At 46.2% G+C, this 16,811-nt stretch overlaps 1 protein-coding gene across 2 annotated transcripts in view; it reads right to left on the bottom strand.

The window, feature by feature from the left end:
- Positions 1-16,811, bottom strand: part of ARHGEF25 (Rho guanine nucleotide exchange factor 25) — a 728,124-nt gene that overhangs the window by 111,815 nt on the left and 599,498 nt on the right. For both annotated transcript variants that reach the window (XM_069230834.1, XM_069230833.1), the window contains one exon: positions 16,553-16,603. In XM_069230834.1, the coding sequence (XP_069086935.1) occupies positions 16,553-16,603 (51 nt within the window). The remainder of the gene's footprint in view (positions 1-16,552; positions 16,604-16,811) is intronic.

Raw genomic sequence — 16,811 nt, 5'->3', positions numbered from 1 at the left:
TTATGTTTCAGCCGTACTCTGGGCAGTTCACAAAAAGCGATGGCATTTTGCGAAAAATTAGATATATTTCCTGTCAGGAAAATATTTAAAAAGTACTCTTCGCTCTAAAAGACATTGAGTGAATCAGCTTTAAAAAGCCTGAGATAGAAATTATTGAGGGAAAAACCCTTAAAAATACAGAGTTCTGTCCCATGATCCTGTCAGCAGGAGCCGGTAAAAAGAACTGAGTAAACTGCCATGTAGAGGGCATGATGGGACATTGGAGGTAAAGAAGCCCTTAAAGGTGCAGTCCCTTTTTAGATTGTTTTAATGTTGTAGCCTATGCATGAAACTTTGCTATGTATTACTCCTGATCTTACTTTAAAAAGAAATGAAAAGCACTTGTGGAGGATGTGTTTAAAAAGTCACTTTTCATTTTACTTAAGTGATTTTTAAGTGTATGACCCTTTTCTTTCTAAATTTTAAAGTAATTCAATAAGAATGGCAATAAGACTGCACAATTTAACATGTACACATATTTGTTTCCTGGCCTTTTTGAAGTAAGGCGAAGGAGATGTGGCTTTGAAAGAACTTCTGTGGGGTACCTGCATGTGGGTGTGTAAGGAAATGCCTCCTTGGCATGGTTGCCCCCTGACTTTTTGCCTTTGCTGATGCTATGTTTGCAATTGAAAGTGTGCTGAGGCCTGCTAACCAGGCCCCAGCACCAGTGTTCTTTCCCTAACCTTTACTTTTGTATCCACAATTGGCAGACCCTGGCATCCAGATAAGTCCCTTGTAACTGGTACTTCTAGTACCAAGGGCCCTGATGCCAAGGAAGGTCTCTAAGGGCTGCAGCATGTCTTATGCCACCCTGGAGACCTCTCACTCAGCACAGACACACTGCTTGCCAGCTTGTGTGTGCTAGTGAGGACAAAACGAGTAAGTCGACATGGCACTCCCCTCAGGGTGCCATGCCAGCCTCTCACTGCCTATGCAGTATAGGTAAGCCACCCCTCTAGCAGGCCTTACAGCCCTAAGGCAGGGTGCACTATACCATAGGTGAGGGTACCAGTGCATGAGCATGGTACCCCTACAGTGTCTAAACAAAACCTTAGACATTGTAAGTGCAGGGTAGCCATAAGAGTATATGGTCTGGGAGTCTGTCAAACACGAACTCCACAGCACCATAATGGCTACACTGAAAACTGGGAAGTTTGGTATCAAACTTCTCAGCACAATAAATGCACACTGATGCCAGTGTACATTTTATTGTAAAATACACCACAGAGGGCACCTTAGAGGTGCCCCCTGAAACTTAACCGACTATCTGTGTAGGCTGACTAGTTTTAGCAGCCTGCCACAAACCGAGACATGTTGCTGGCCCCATGGGGAGAGTGCCTTTGTCACTCTGAGGCCAGTAACAAAGCCTGCACTGGGTGGAGATGCTAACACCTCCCCCAGGCAGGAATTGTCACACCTGGCGGTGAGCCTCAAAGGCTCACCTCCTTTGTGCCAACCCAGCAGGACACTCCAGCTAGTGGAGTTGCCCGCCCCCTCCGGCCAGGCCCCACTTTTGGCGGCAAGGCCGGAGAAAATAATGAGAAAAACAAGGAGGAGTCACTGGCCAGTCAGGACAGCCCCTAAGGTGTCCTGAGCTGAGGTGACTCTAACTTTTAGAAATCCTCCATCTTGCAGATGGAGGATTCCCCCAATAGGGTTAGGATTGTGACCCCCTCCCCTTGGGAGGAGGCACAAAGAGGGTGTACCCACCCTCAGGGCTAGTAGCCATTGGCTACTAACCCCCCAGACCTAAACACGCCCTTAAATTTAGTATTTAAGGGCTACCCTGAACCCTAGAAAATCAGATTCCTGCAACTACAAGAAGAAGGACTGCCCAGCTGAAAACCCCTGCAGCGGAAGACCAGAAGACGACAACTGCCTTGGCTCCAGAAACTCACCGGCCTGTCTCCTGCCTTCCAAAGATCCTGCTCCAGCGACGCCTTCCAAAGGGACCAGCGACCTCGACATCCTCTGAGGACTGCCCCTGCTTCGTAAAGACAAGAAACTCCCGAGGACAGCGGACCTGCTCCAAGAAAGGCTGCAACTTTGTTTCCAGCAGCCTTGAAAGAACCCTGCAAGCTCCCCGCAAGAAGCGTGAGACTTGCAACACTGCACCCGGCGACACTGACTCGGCTGGTGGCGATCCAACACCTCAGGAGGGACCCCAGGACTACTCTGATACTGTGAGTACCAAAACCTGTCCCCCCTGAGCCCCCACAGCACCGCCTGCAGAGGGAATCCCGAGGCTTCCCCTGACCGCGACTCTTTGAACCTAAAGTCCCGACGCCTGGGAGAGACCCTGCACCCGCAGCCCCCAGGACCTGACGGACCGGACTTTCACTGGAGAAGTGACCCCCAGGAGTCCCTCTCCCTTGCCCAAGTGGAGGTTTCCCCGAGGAATCCCCCCCTTGCCTGCCTGCAGCGCTGAAGAGATCCCGAGATCTCTCATAGACTAACATTGAAAACCCGACGCTTGTCTCTACACTACACCCGGCCGCCCCCGCGCTGCTGAGGGTGAAATTTCTGTGTGGACTTGTGTCCCCCCCGGTGCCCTACAAAACCCCCCTGGTCTGCCCTCCGAAGACGCGGGTACTTACCTGCAAGCAGACCGGAACCGGGGCACCCCCTTCTCTCCATTCTAGCCTATGCGTTTTGGGCACCACTTTGAACTCTGCACCTGACCGGCCCTGAGCTGCTGGTGTGGTGACTTTGGGGTTGCCCTGAACCCCCAACGGTGGGCTACCTTGGACCAAGAACTAAGCCCTGTAAGTGTCTTACTTACCTGGTTAACCTAACAAATACTTACCTCCCCTAGGAACTGTGAAAATTGCACTGTGTCCACTTTTAAAACAGCTATTTGTCAATAACTTGAAAAGTATACATGCAATGTTGATGATTTGAAGTTCCTAAAGTACTTACCTGCAATACCTTTCGAATGAGATATTACATGTAGAATTTGAACCTGTGGTTCTTAAAATAAACTAAGAAAAGATATTTTTCTATATAAAAACCTATTGGCTGGATTTGTCTCTGAGTGTGTGTACCTCATTTATTGTCTATGTGTATGTACAACAAATGCTTAACACTACTCCTTGGATAAGCCTACTGCTCGACCACACTACCACAAAATAGAGCATTAGTATTATCTCTTTTTGCCACTATCTTACCTCTAAGGGGAACCCTTGGACTCTGTGCATACTATTCCTTACTTTGAAATAGTGCATACAGAGCCAACTTCCTACATTGGTGGCAGCGGTGGGATACAAGACTTTGCATTTGCTGGACTACTCAGCCAATACCTGATCACACGACAAATTCCAAAATTGTCATTAGAAATTGATTTTTGCAATTTGAAAAGTTTTCTAAATTCTTAAAAGACCTGCTAGGGCCTTGTGTTAGATCCTGTTTAGCATTTCTTTTAGAGTTTAAAAGTTTGTAAAAGTTTGAATTAGATTCTAGAACCAGTTGTAGATTCTTAAAAAGTATTCCAACTTTTAGAAGCAAAATGTCTAGCACAGATGTGACTGTGGTGGAACTCGACACCACACCTTACCTCCATCTTAAGATGAGGGAGCTAAGGTCACTCTGTAAAATAAAGAAAATAACAATGGGCCCCAAACCTACCAAAATACAGCTCCAGGAGCTTTTGGCAGAGTTTGAAAAGGCCAACCCCTCTGAGGGTGGCAACTCAGAGGAAGAGGATAGTGACTTGGAGGAAAATTCCCCCCTACCAGTCCTATCTAGGGAGAACAGGGTCCCTCAAACCCTGACTCCTAAAATAATAGTCAGAGATGCTGGTTCCCTCACAGGAGAGACCAACACCTCTGAAATCACTGAGGATAGCCCCAGTGAAGAGGACATCCAGTTAGCCAGGATGGCCAAAAGATTGGCTTTGGAAAGACAGATCCTAGCCATAGAGAGGGAAAGACAAGAGATGGGCCTAGGACCCATCAATGGTGGCAGCAATATAAATAGGGTCAGAGATTCTCCTGACATGTTAAAAATCCCCAAAGGGATTGTGACAAAATATGAAGATGGTGATGACATCACCAAATGGTTCACAGCTTTTGAGAGGGCTTGTGTAACCAGAAAAGTGAACAGGTCTCACTGGGGTGCTCTCCTTTGGGAAATGTTCACTGGAAAGTGTAGGGATAGACTCCTCACACTCTCTGGAAAAGATGCAGAATCTTATGACCTCATGAAGGGTACCCTGATTGAGGGCTTTGGATTCTCCACTGAGGAGTACAGGATTAGGTTCAGGGGGGCTCAAAAATCCTCGAGCCAGACCTGGGTTGACTTTGTTGACTACTCAGTGAAAACACTAGATGGTTGGATTCAAGGCAGTGGTGTAAGTAATTATGATGGGCTGTACAATTTATTTGTGAAAGAACACCTGTTAAGTAATTGTTTCAATGATAAACTGCATCAGCATCTGGTAGACCTAGGACCAATTTCTCCCCAAGAATTGGGAAAGAAGGCGGACCATTGGGTCAAGACAAGGGTGTCCAAGACTTCAACAGGGGGTGACCAAAAGAAAGGGGTCACAAAGACTCCCCAGGGGAAGGGTGATGAGACAACCAAAACTAAAAATAGTAAAGAGTCTTCTACAGGCCCCCAAAAACCTGCACAGGAGGGTGGGCCCAGAGCCTCTTCACAAAACAATGGGTACAAGGGTAAAAACTTTGATCCCAAAAAGGCCTGGTGTCATAGCTGTAAACAGCATGGACACCAAACTGGAGACAAGGCCTGTCCCAAGAAAGGTTCCACTCCAAACTCCCATCCAGGTAACACTGGTATGGCTAGTCTCCAAGTGGGATCAACAGTGTGCCCAGAGCAAATCAGGGTCCACACTGAAGCTACTCTAGTTTCTGAGGGTGGGGTGGATTTAGCCACACTAGCTGTCTGGCCGCCTAACATGCAAAAATACAGACAGCAACTCTTAATTAATGGGACTAGAATAGAGGGCCTGAGGGATACAGGTGCCAGTGTCACCATGGTGACAGAGAAACTGGTTTCCCCTGGCCAATACCTGACTGGAAAAACTTACACAGTCACCAACGCTGACAATCAGAAAAAAGTACATCCCATGGCAATGGTTACTTTAGAATGGGGAGGGGTCAATGGCCTGAAACAGGTGGTGGTCTCCTCAAATATCCCAGTGGACTGTCTGCTTGGAAATGACCTGGAGTCCTCAGCATGGGCTGAGGTAGAACTAAAAACCCATGCAGCAATGCTGGGTATCCCTGAACTGGTGTGTGTGAAAACAAGAGCACAGTGCAAGGCACAGGGTGAACAAGTAGAGCTGGAGTCTGGAAGAATGGCCCAGCCTACCAAGAGGAAAGGAAAGTCAGTTGGGAAACCAACTGCAACACAGCCAAAGAAAGGGAACCTCTCTTCTCAGGAAGAAGTTCTGCCCTCTGAGGGAGCTGAGCCTTTGGAGCTTGAACCTTACCAGGTTGAGCTCTTAGGCCCAGGGGGACCCTCAAGGGAGGAGCTGTGTAAGGGACAAGAAACCTGTCCCTCTCTTGAAGGCCTTAGGCAGCAAGCTGCTGAAGAGTCCAAAGGCAAGAAAAATGGAACGCATAGGGTCTATTGGGAAGATGGACTCCTGTACACTGAGGCCAGAGACCCCAAACCTGGTGCCACTAGGAGAGTGGTAGTGCCTCAGCTGTTCAGAGAGTTCATCCTAACATTGGCCCATGACATTCCCCTTGCTGGACATTTGGGACAAACCAAGACGTGGGAGAGGTTAGTCAACCACTTCTACTGGCCCAATATGTCCAACATGGTTAAGGAGTTTTGCCTCTCCTGCCCCACCTGTCAAGCCAGTGGTAAGACAGGTGGGCATCCAAAGGCCCCCCTCATTCCACTTCCAGTGGTGGGGGTTCCCTTTGAAAGAGTGGGTGTGGACATAGTTGGTCCACTAGAACCTCCCACAGCCTCAGGAAATATGTATATCCTGGTAGTAGTGGATCATGCTACCAGGTATCCTGAAGCTATTCCCCTTAGGTCGACTACTGCCCCTGCAGTAGCCAAGGCCCTCATTGGTATCTTTACCAGAGTGGGTTTCCCTAAGGAGGTGGTGTCTGACAGAGGTACCAACTTCATGTCAGCATACCTAAAGCACATGTGGAATGAGTGTGGAGTGACTTATAAATTCACTACACCATACCATCCACAAACTAATGGCTTGGTTGAGAGATTCAACAAGACATTAAAAGGCATGATCATGGGGCTCCCAGAAAAACTCAAAAGGAGATGGGATGTCCTCTTGCCATGTCTGCTTTTCGCTTACAGAGAGGTGCCACAGAAGGGAGTAGGATTCTCACCCTTTGAACTTCTGTTTGGTCATCCGGTAAGGGGACCACTTGCCCTTGTTAAAGAAGGCTGGGAGAGACCTCTCCATGAGCCTAAACAGGACATAGTGGACTATGTACTTGGCCTTCGCTCTAGAATGGCAGAGTACATGGAAAAGGCAACCAAAAACCTTGAGGCCAGCCAACAGCTCCAGAAGTTTTGGTATGACCAAAAGGCTGCACTGGTTGAGTTCCAACCAGGGCAGAAAGTCTGGGTTCTGGAGCCTGTGGCTCCCAGGGCACTCCAGGACAAATGGAGTGGCCCTTACCCAGTGCTAGAGAGGAAGAGTCAGGTCACCTACCTGGTGGACCTGGGCACAAGCAGGAGCCCCAAGAGGGTGATCCATGTAAACCGCCTTAAGCTCTTCCATGACAGGGCTGATGTGAATCTGTTAATGGTAACAGATGAGGATCAGGAGGCAGAGAGTGAACCTCTCCCTGATCTTCTGTCATCAGACCCAAAAGATGGCACAGTAGATGGAGTGATCTACTCAGACACCCTCTCTGGCCAACAGCAAGCTGATTGTAGGAGAGTCCTACAACAGTTTCCTGAACTCTTCTCCTTGACCCCTGGTCAGACACACCTGTGTACCCATGATGTGGACACAGGAGACAGCATGCCTGTCAAGAACAAAATCTTTAGACAATCTGACCATGTCAAAGAAAGCATCAAGGTGGAAGTCCACAAGATGTTGGAATTGGGAGTAATTGAGCGCTCTGACAGCCCCTGGGCTAGCCCAGTGGTCTTAGTCCCCAAACCTCACACCAAAGATGGAAAGAAAGAGATGAGGTTTTGTGTGGACTACAGAGGGCTCAATTCTGTCACCAAGACAGATGCTCATCCAATTCCAAGAGCTGATGAGCTCATTGATAAATTAGGTGCTGCCAAATTCCTAAGTACCTTTGACTTGACAGCAGGGTACTGGCAAATAAAAATGGCACCTGGAGCAAAAGAAAAGACAGCATTCTCCACACCTGATGGGCATTATCAGTTTACTGTTATGCCCTTTGGTTTAAAGAATGCCCCTGCCACCTTCCAAAGGTTGGTGAATCAAGTCCTTGCTGGCTTGGAGTCCTTTAGCACGGCTTATCTTGATGATATTGCTGTCTTTAGCTCCACCTGGCAGGATCACCTGGTCCACCTGAAGAAGGTTTTGAAGGCTCTGCAATCTGCAGGCCTCTCTATCAAGGCATCCAAATGCCAGATAGGGCAGGGAACTGTGGTTTACTTGGGACACCTTGTAGGTGGAGGCCAAGTTCAGCCACTCCAACCCAAGATCCAGACTATTCTGGACTGGGTAGCTCCAAAAACCCAGACTCAAGTCAGGGCATTCCTTGGCTTGACTGGGTATTACAGGAGGTTTGTGAAGGGATATGGATCCATTGTGACAGCCCTCACTGAACTCACCTCCAAGAAAATGCCCAAGAAAGTGAACTGGACTGTGGAATGCTAACAGGCCTTTGACACCCTGAAACAAGCAATGTGCTCAGCACCAGTTCTAAAAGCTCCAGATTATTCTAAGCAGTTCATTGTGCAGACTGATGCCTCTGAACATGGGATAGGGGCAGTTTTGTCCCAAACAAATGATGATGGCCTTGACCAGCCTGTTGCTTTCATTAGCAGGAGGTTACTCCCCAGGGAGCAGCGTTGGAGTGCCATTGAGAGGGAGGCCTTTGCTGTGGTTTGGTCCCTGAAGAAGCTGAGACCATACCTCTTTGGGACTCACTTCCTAGTTCAAACTGACCACAGACCTCTCAAATGGCTGATGCAAATGAAAGGTGAAAATCCTAAACTGTTGAGGTGGTCCATCTCCCTACAGGGAATGGACTTTATAGTGGAACACAGACCTGGGACTGCCCATGCCAATGCAGATGGCCTTTCCAGGTTCTTCCACTTAGAAAATGAAGACTCTCTTGGGAAAGGTTAGTCTCATCCTCTTTCGTTTGGGGGGGGGTTGTGTAAGGAAATGCCTCCTTGGCATGGTTGCCCCCTGACTTTTTGCCTTTGCTGATGCTATGTTTGCAATTGAAAGTGTGCTGAGGCCTGCTAACCAGGCCCCAGCACCAGTGTTCTTTCCCTAACCTGTACTTTTGTATCCACAATTGGCAGACCCTGGCATCCAGATAAGTCCCTTGTAACTGGTACTTCTAGTACCAAGGGCCCTGATGCCAAGGAAGGTCTCTAAGGGCTGCAGCATGTCTTATGCCACCCTGGAGACCTCTCACTCAGCACAGACACACTGCTTGCCAGCTTGTGTGTGCTAGTGAGGACAAAACGAGTAAGTCGACATGGCACTCCCCTCAGGGTGCCATGCCAGCCTCTCACTGCCTATGCAGTATAGGTAAGCCACCCCTCTAGCAGGCCTTACAGCCCTAAGGCAGGGTGCACTATACCATAGGTGAGGGTACCAGTGCATGAGCATGGTACCCCTACAGTGTCTAAACAAAACCTTAGACATTGTAAGTGCAGGGTAGCCATAAGAGTATATGGTCTGGGAGTCTGTCAAACACGAACTCCACAGCACCATAATGGCTACACTGAAAACTGGGAAGTTTGGTATCAAACTTCTCAGCACAATAAATGCACACTGATGCCAGTGTACATTTTATTGTAAAATACACCACAGAGGGCACCTTAGAGTTGCCCCCTGAAACTTAACCGACTATCTGTGTAGGCTGACTAGTTTTAGCAGCCTGCCACAAACCGAGACATGTTGCTGGCCCCATGGGGAGAGTGCCTTTGTCACTCTGAGGCCAGTAACAAAGCCTGCACTGGGTGGAGATGCTAACACCTCCCCCAGGCAGGAATTGTCACACCTGGCGGTGAGCCTCAAAGGCTCACCTCCTTTGTGCCAACCCAGCAGGACACTCCAGCTAGTGGAGTTGCCCGCCCCCTCCGGCCAGGCCCCACTTTTGGCGGCAAGGCCGGAGAAAATAATGAGAAAAACAAGGAGGAGTCACTGGCCAGTCAGGACAGCCCCTAAGGTGTCCTGAGCTGAGGTGACTCTAACTTTTAGAAATCCTCCATCTTGCAGATGGAGGATTCCCCCAATAGGGTTAGGATTGTGACCCCCTCCCCTTGGGAGGAGGCACAAAGAGGGTGTACCCACCCTCAGGGCTAGTAGCCATTGGCTACTAACCCCCCAGACCTAAACACGCCCTTAAATTTAGTATTTAAGGGCTACCCTGAACCCTAGAAAATCAGATTCCTGCAACTACAAGAAGAAGGACTGCCCAGCTGAAAACCCCTGCAGCGGAAGACCAGAAGACGACAACTGCCTTGGCTCCAGAAACTCACCGGCCTGTCTCCTGCCTTCCAAAGATCCTGCTCCAGCGACGCCTTCCAAAGGGACCAGCGACCTCGACATCCTCTGAGGACTGCCCCTGCTTCGAAAAGACAAGAAACTCCCGAGGACAGCGGACCTGCTCCAAGAAAGGCTGCAACTTTGTTTCCAGCAGCCTTGAAAGAACCCTGCAAGCTCCCCGCAAGAAGCGTGAGACTTGCAACACTGCACCCGGCGACACCGACTCGGCTGGTGGCGATCCAACACCTCAGGAGGGACCCCAGGACTACTCTGATACTGTGAGTACCAAAACCTGTCCCCCCTGAGCCCCCACAGCACCGCCTGCAGAGGGAATCCCGAGGCTTCCCCTGACCGCGACTCTTTGAACCTAAAGTCCCGACGCCTGGGAGAGACCCTGCACCCGCAGCCCCCAGGACCTGACGGACCGGACTTTCACTGGAGAAGTGACCCCCAGGAGTCCCTCTCCCTTGCCCAAGTGGAGGTTTCCCCGAGGAATCCCCCCCTTGCCTGCCTGCAGCGCTGAAGAGATCCCGAGATCTCTCATAGACTAACATTGAAAACCCGACGCTTGTCTCTACACTACACCCGGCCGCCCCCGCGCTGCTGAGGGTGAAATTTCTGTGTGGACTTGTGTCCCCCCCGGTGCCCTACAAAACCCCCCTGGTCTGCCCTCCGAAGACGCGGGTACTTACCTGCAAGCAGACCGGAACCGGGGCACCCCCTTCTCTCCATTCTAGCCTATGCGTTTTGGGCACCACTTTGAACTCTGCACCTGACCGGCCCTGAGCTGCTGGTGTGGTGACTTTGGGGTTGCCCTGAACCCCCAACGGTGGGCTACCTTGGACCAAGAACTAAGCCCTGTAAGTGTCTTACTTACCTGGTTAACCTAACAAATACTTACCTCCCCTAGGAACTGTGAAAATTGCACTGTGTCCACTTTTAAAACAGCTATTTGTCAATAACTTGAAAAGTATACATGCAATGTTGATGATTTGAAGTTCCTAAAGTACTTACCTGCAATACCTTTCGAATGAGATATTACATGTAGAATTTGAACCTGTGGTTCTTAAAATAAACTAAGAAAAGATATTTTTCTATATAAAAACCTATTGGCTGGATTTGTCTCTGAGTGTGTGTACCTCATTTATTGTCTATGTGTATGTACAACAAATGCTTAACACTACTCCTTGGATAAGCCTACTGCTCGACCACACTACCACAAAATAGAGCATTAGTATTATCTCTTTTTGCCACTATCTTACCTCTAAGGGGAACCCTTGGACTCTGTGCATACTATTCCTTACTTTGAAATAGTGCATACAGAGCCAACTTCCTACAACTATTCAGTGCTTATGATTTGAATGGAGATTCCCCTTAGAGAGAACTAGGATTGCAGGGAAGGAACTATTTCTTTCTGTTAAAGCATTGGCAATGGATGACTCTAATTCAATATCACCTGTGCGTACAGTACAAGACAAAAATAAATATATACGAAGTTAATGGAAAGGGTATGTTACAGTGCAGATCTAAGTTACATTTAGGAAATGGTCTTAATTGACCTGCAGTCGGGAAGAGGTGTAATAGATGACAAAAATGGGACACCCTCAAAATGTCTGTTGGAGTAACAGGTCATCAACTTTAGTTAATGTCAATTCTGTGGAATAAGATGAATAGGTTCTTTATAACAATTTAATTCTCACTGTGGAAGAACAGAGTATTAGTGAAGGAAGCACTCAATTTAAAAAAATAGTTGGTTGGGTTTAATTTTGGAAATGTAGGAAGGAACATAATGGGGACCTTGGTTTGCCAATCACCATTGTACCTCACACTAGTTTTGCAGATAAGTGGAAGGTGGTAAAGTTAATCAAATTTGGTGCTAACCATAGAACATTTGGAAACTTGGAAATGTCCAGGATATTTTGAGGACACACTTTAATTAAAGGGATGTACAATTTACAAAAGTTTTTTATGTTTCTAAGAATAAGGGAGATATTGTTGGCTGGCATGGTTTTGGAAAAATAGGTATTGTGTAAAAACTGTTCCATGATCCTGTCAGAAGGTGCCTGGAAAATAACTGAGGAAACTGCCATCTAGAGGGCATGATGGGACACTGGAGATTAAGAGGCCCACAAAGGTGCAGTGTCCTTTTAGCATTGTTTCCATGCTGCAGCCTATGCAGGCTACATTGCTATGTATTACTTCTTATCTCAAGAAGAAAAAAAGCTTTAGTGAAGGACGTTTTTAAAAGTCACTTTTCTTTTACTTAAGTGACCTTTACGAGTATGACTCTTTTCTCTGTCTAAACATAATTCAATAAGCTGGCAATAAAGCCTGTTTTTTAAGACTGCTAAATTTAACATGTATGCCACATATATTACCATGTATGCCACATATGTTTAACATGTATGCCACTTATATTTTCTGGCTTTTCCGAAGCAAGGCAAAGTAGATGTGACTTTAAAAGAACTGCTCTGGGGTCCACTCACAAGGGCTTATGATCATTAATGGAGATCACCTCCCTGAGAGAGAGCTATTGATCTTTCTATTTATTTAGCTATATCTAGAACTTCAGACAGAGTTCGATTGCAACACACACTTTCTTGAATAGTTTTTGATGCACAATTAAATACAAACTGATTATGACTATAGATGTCAATTTGACCTCAAAAGTCACGTTGCTGCTGATATTCCTAGAGCAGCTGTATACTACTGAATAGATTCTTGTCTAAATTTCTTCCTCTTGACAAAACACAGTTGTTCAAGCGTCTCATTCGACTCTCCAATGAATTTCCTTTCCAAGCAAGCAACAGATTCTTTATATTAATCCACAGAATCAAAGGTTCAAGTGGTGCTTCTGCCTCAGGTAGGTTGTCAAATCAGCTGGTGTGGCCTGCAGCAATGGAGATAAAGCATGGACTGGCAAAAATGGGGGTGAGCATACCTCAGTTAGCTGGGGTCAGGCTGCACTGGGGAAGTGTCTGCCAACAGAACCCTGGCTGGAGCTACTCACAGATCCATGGGGCCCAAAGGCGTGCCAGAGGGAAATAGAACCGCTCTGAGAAACTGCAACATGACCCTCTGAAGGCACAAAATGGTGGTGGTTCTGATAATGGCCTTTGTGTCCTCTATCCCTGAAGGAGGAGTGGAGGGTAGGGGATGAACCCGTTTTGAACTCCTTATGCTTTTACCACACCTTATCCTTCTATGTCATTTTGGACTTACCAGATGAGAGGACCTCCTGGTCCGCATCGAAGAGCATGGAAAAAGAGGAACTGGCATCATTCAGCAAGAGTGGTGCCTATATGTATCTCCTGTCATTACTTTGAAGTGGTATGAAGTCAACACAGAGTCCGATGGTGCCACCTACTGGAGAGGTAAAGCTGTTGCAAGCTTCCAGATCCAGACTGGTGCATGGGGAATCTGCCATTAGAAGTACCTATCAGAAAGGCCTTTTCACAGATATTAAAGCATTTTCATAGCTATTAAAGCCTAGATCGTCCAAAATGTTCAGTAGAGCTATCTGAGCAACCAAGTAATATGAGGATCTAGGACCTCTCTGAGGGCACTCTTTTACTTTCCCAAAAAACGTGGATGGCCCCACAGCTCCAAAATGTATGGTAAAATCTCACAATCGTCTGTGTGGCATTGAAGCCATGAGGGTGAAGAGTCTGTACGCATGTGCCGAAGCACTGTCTTGTAAAGTAAAAACTTTGTAAATACTTCATTTGAATTAGTCTATATGTGGATGATCTGGTAGTCTACTGATGTGCCACAAGAGTAAACTGTCAGTCCTCATCTCTGAGGGGATCCTATGTCTGAGCAAGCAAATGAAGAACATCATATGGTGTGTTTATAATGCATGATTAATGCTATTTTCTTCGTAAAGCATATCCAGATTAATGAGCTTGTTGAACCTGCAAAGACTGGTACAATTGGGTCTGCTTCAAGGTCACACTGGGACTCGGGCAATAAAATAAAAGTGGCCCCCAACAGCTAAATAAATAGCTAAGAAAGTGGCACACATTTGCAAATCAGGCTAGTTTTGAAATTGTAATGGCACCCTGTACAGGATTTTTGCAAGGTATAGGCGACTACATGCAATGTTTGTGAAAATATTAGTGAAATCAAAAGTAAAAATAGGCCCAACTTGCCATAAAACAGGCCCACAAACTGCTAGAAAAATGACCCACACACTGATCTGTTAGACTAGTCCATCAGGCACTGCCTGACTCCACTATAGGCCAGGCCAACCCTGTCTGTTATAGTTTAAACCCTTCCTGAAGGTCTAAGGGTGACATTCTTGAATTTACCGTCAGTTTTGCTGAATGAACCATCATGCATCATAGACCCATCACCCAGAGTTTGCTTTTAATTTCCTTAAATTAAGTCTTCAGTTTTTGTTGTCGAGATGGGGTTCACTCTGTGGTAGTAAGGGAAAGTCACAAATAGGGTCTCATTTCACTTGGCGTCCACCTGAAAACCCACTAAAGCCTTACACAGGTGACATCCTTTCTATGGTTGCCTATGTCTCATTTTGTTTTGGGTCTCTCGGCCATTCAAGTGTTCTGGGCTTTTGATCTCTGTGTACACTGTTGTATGTTATATCTTTATTTGAACATTTCCCATGCCAGTTCCAGTGTACACAAACATTGGCACAGCTAACAGGTCTTGCCTATTTGAACTATTGACTTTTGACAATGGTATTTAGCACTGGAAAAATGAAAAGCCTTTAGCTGATGCTGTGCAGGAAAAAAGAAAATAGTGTGATGACTTGAATGCACGCATGCATCATGATGGGTGTGCCTCCATACGTTAGAATGCTGCTGCAGCCCAGTGTCATATGTCTGAGAGTGCAAGTGTTATCACACTTGCACACGCCTATAACACGACACTGCTACCATTTTGATCATTATTCTTTTATCATTTCAAGATGGTGGACGCCAATCTTGAAGTGGTAAATTAAAAATGAATAAATAAATGTGAGCAAAAGCACATATCATAAAATGAGTATCCTGGCACCAAACGGCAGCTGTCGAGCGGTACAAATAATTTGAAATTGAACTTTTTTTAAAGACTGCCACAGGAGTTGTGGAGTCACAATAACACAGCGGCAAATGGAGCATACATGAATGTAAGGGGAAGCATCAGGGGCAGATCAGGGAACCAACAGAGGTGCTTGAAGTGCAGAAGGGTTGAAATAAAAATAAAAAAAGAGTCAGGCAATGGTGGTGGAAGTAGTGCTCAAGCTAGTGATGGGGAGAGGAAGGGGCAATATGGAGCACATGTGAAGGGATATTTAAGAGATGAAGCAGCACACCAGTAAGAGAGCTAGAAAACACATGAACCCTCATTGAGTGCTGCAAGAAAAAAGAAAAATTAGACTCCTGAATGTCAGCAGTAGAAGGACACAAGTCGAAGTATGGTAATGAAGTAGAGAGACTATGATCCAGGTGAGTGACAAACACAAAAAGAAGAAGGAAAGCCAGCAAAGAAAATGCAAGCTAATGCGAGTGACAAGAAAGCAAGGCAATGGTAAGCAATGGACTGTCTTTTTTGGTATGGGTCACAAGAGGTCTTTCAAGAGCAGACATCTACAAGCTTACTAGATGCAATATGTAGAAAGGATTTGGGCTAAAAAAAACTACTTTCAGCTATACTGGATACAACAGGAGGTACTGAACACCCATCCAGTTTGTGTATTATGTCCTCAAATGTTTTCCTGTGCTGCTGCACTATCTAATGAAGCAGGGATCGCTTGACATACTAAGCGGTCCTCTATCAGGGAAGTGAAGGTCTTGGCCTCCATTAAGTAGCCCGGTAGGCAGGATACCCTCCATAATATAAAGCCTTTTAAAGCAGGCAACACTATTTTAGTCAAGCAAGCCGGAGAGAAAAGATTGACGTTCACTTTGGTATAGTCAGAGGGGTTTTAAATCATTTACTCTCTCTTTCAATATCTTTCTTCCATTTGCACTTCATTGTAGCTCATTGTTGTTATACAAAATGTACAACTTGCCTCATTTGCACAAGACTGTGACTCATTCTTCTTGCACATTAATGTGGCTCACAGCCCGTGCTAAAGGTGGAGTGTGTGGCTCATTTCCTCTAAAAAATGATTGGAGCTCACTGTCCTTGAACACAATTTGAACTAAGTGCTCTAGAGAGAATCACAGCTCACTTTCATTGTGCATTATTACATCCCACGATCCACGCAGAGGATCATATCTCATTGACCGTCCAGAGGGTTGCAAGTCACTACCATTGCACTAGGCTGTGGATCAGCATCTTTCTAAATGGATGTCGTCCACTTTCCTTGCATGACGGCACATAATTTTTGCCTCGCTCATATATAACTTTATTTGAGCCAAAGCTTAAGTAGGATTGCTACCAAACGTTTTTTATTAGGATTTCATCTAAATGCCCTTGTACAGTATTGCAGTTTAGTGAATTGGAACGGGATAAGGGCTCAGTCTTCTTGCACAAGACTGGGACTTGCATAGACGACCTTGTAAAGAATCTTGGCTCATTGCCATTGTACAGCCTTGTGGTGGACTTCCCCTGCACAGCAATGTGTCTCATTGCCCTTGCACAGCAAAGTGTTGCACTTGCGCAGGATTTCCATTCACGTATGCATTGTTTGAACAGCTAGTAGTTGATCAATGTCGGTGACATAGGTTGAACAACTTATAGGTAAATCTGTGGATCTCTGCGCAAGCTAATGTCTATTGAAGCTGAGGCAGTCAGTTACTACAAAGTGTACATGCAATATTATTTTCAAAACAAACTTCACATGGTTTGTATTGCGCACTGGATAGACATAAAAGTAAACAATAATGGGAAGCAAGTGCTCACCTCCAGCTGAGTAATATCAACGCCTGCCTTGCTGAAATACTTCAAAAAATCCTGTTTGGGGTAAGAAGAAAGAAAATAATTCAGTACAACTAGATTTACATGGTATCCGCCGAGATCCTTATAGAAATGTGTCTCATATTAAGGAACAGCTGCGATTTACAGCCCCATCAGATTACATGAATGGAAAAGGTTGTTGCTGCGTCTCCTTGCTACGGGCAAGCTGCTGTAGTAAAATGTTTAAGTGTTAACCATTGTGAAT

Source organism: Pleurodeles waltl, chromosome 4_2 (assembly GCF_031143425.1).
Source record: "Pleurodeles waltl isolate 20211129_DDA chromosome 4_2, aPleWal1.hap1.20221129, whole genome shotgun sequence".
Classification (NCBI taxonomy): domain Eukaryota; kingdom Metazoa; phylum Chordata; class Amphibia; order Caudata; family Salamandridae; genus Pleurodeles; species Pleurodeles waltl.
Note: the sequence above shows the minus strand (reverse complement) of the source record. Positions and strands in the feature narration are given on the sequence as shown.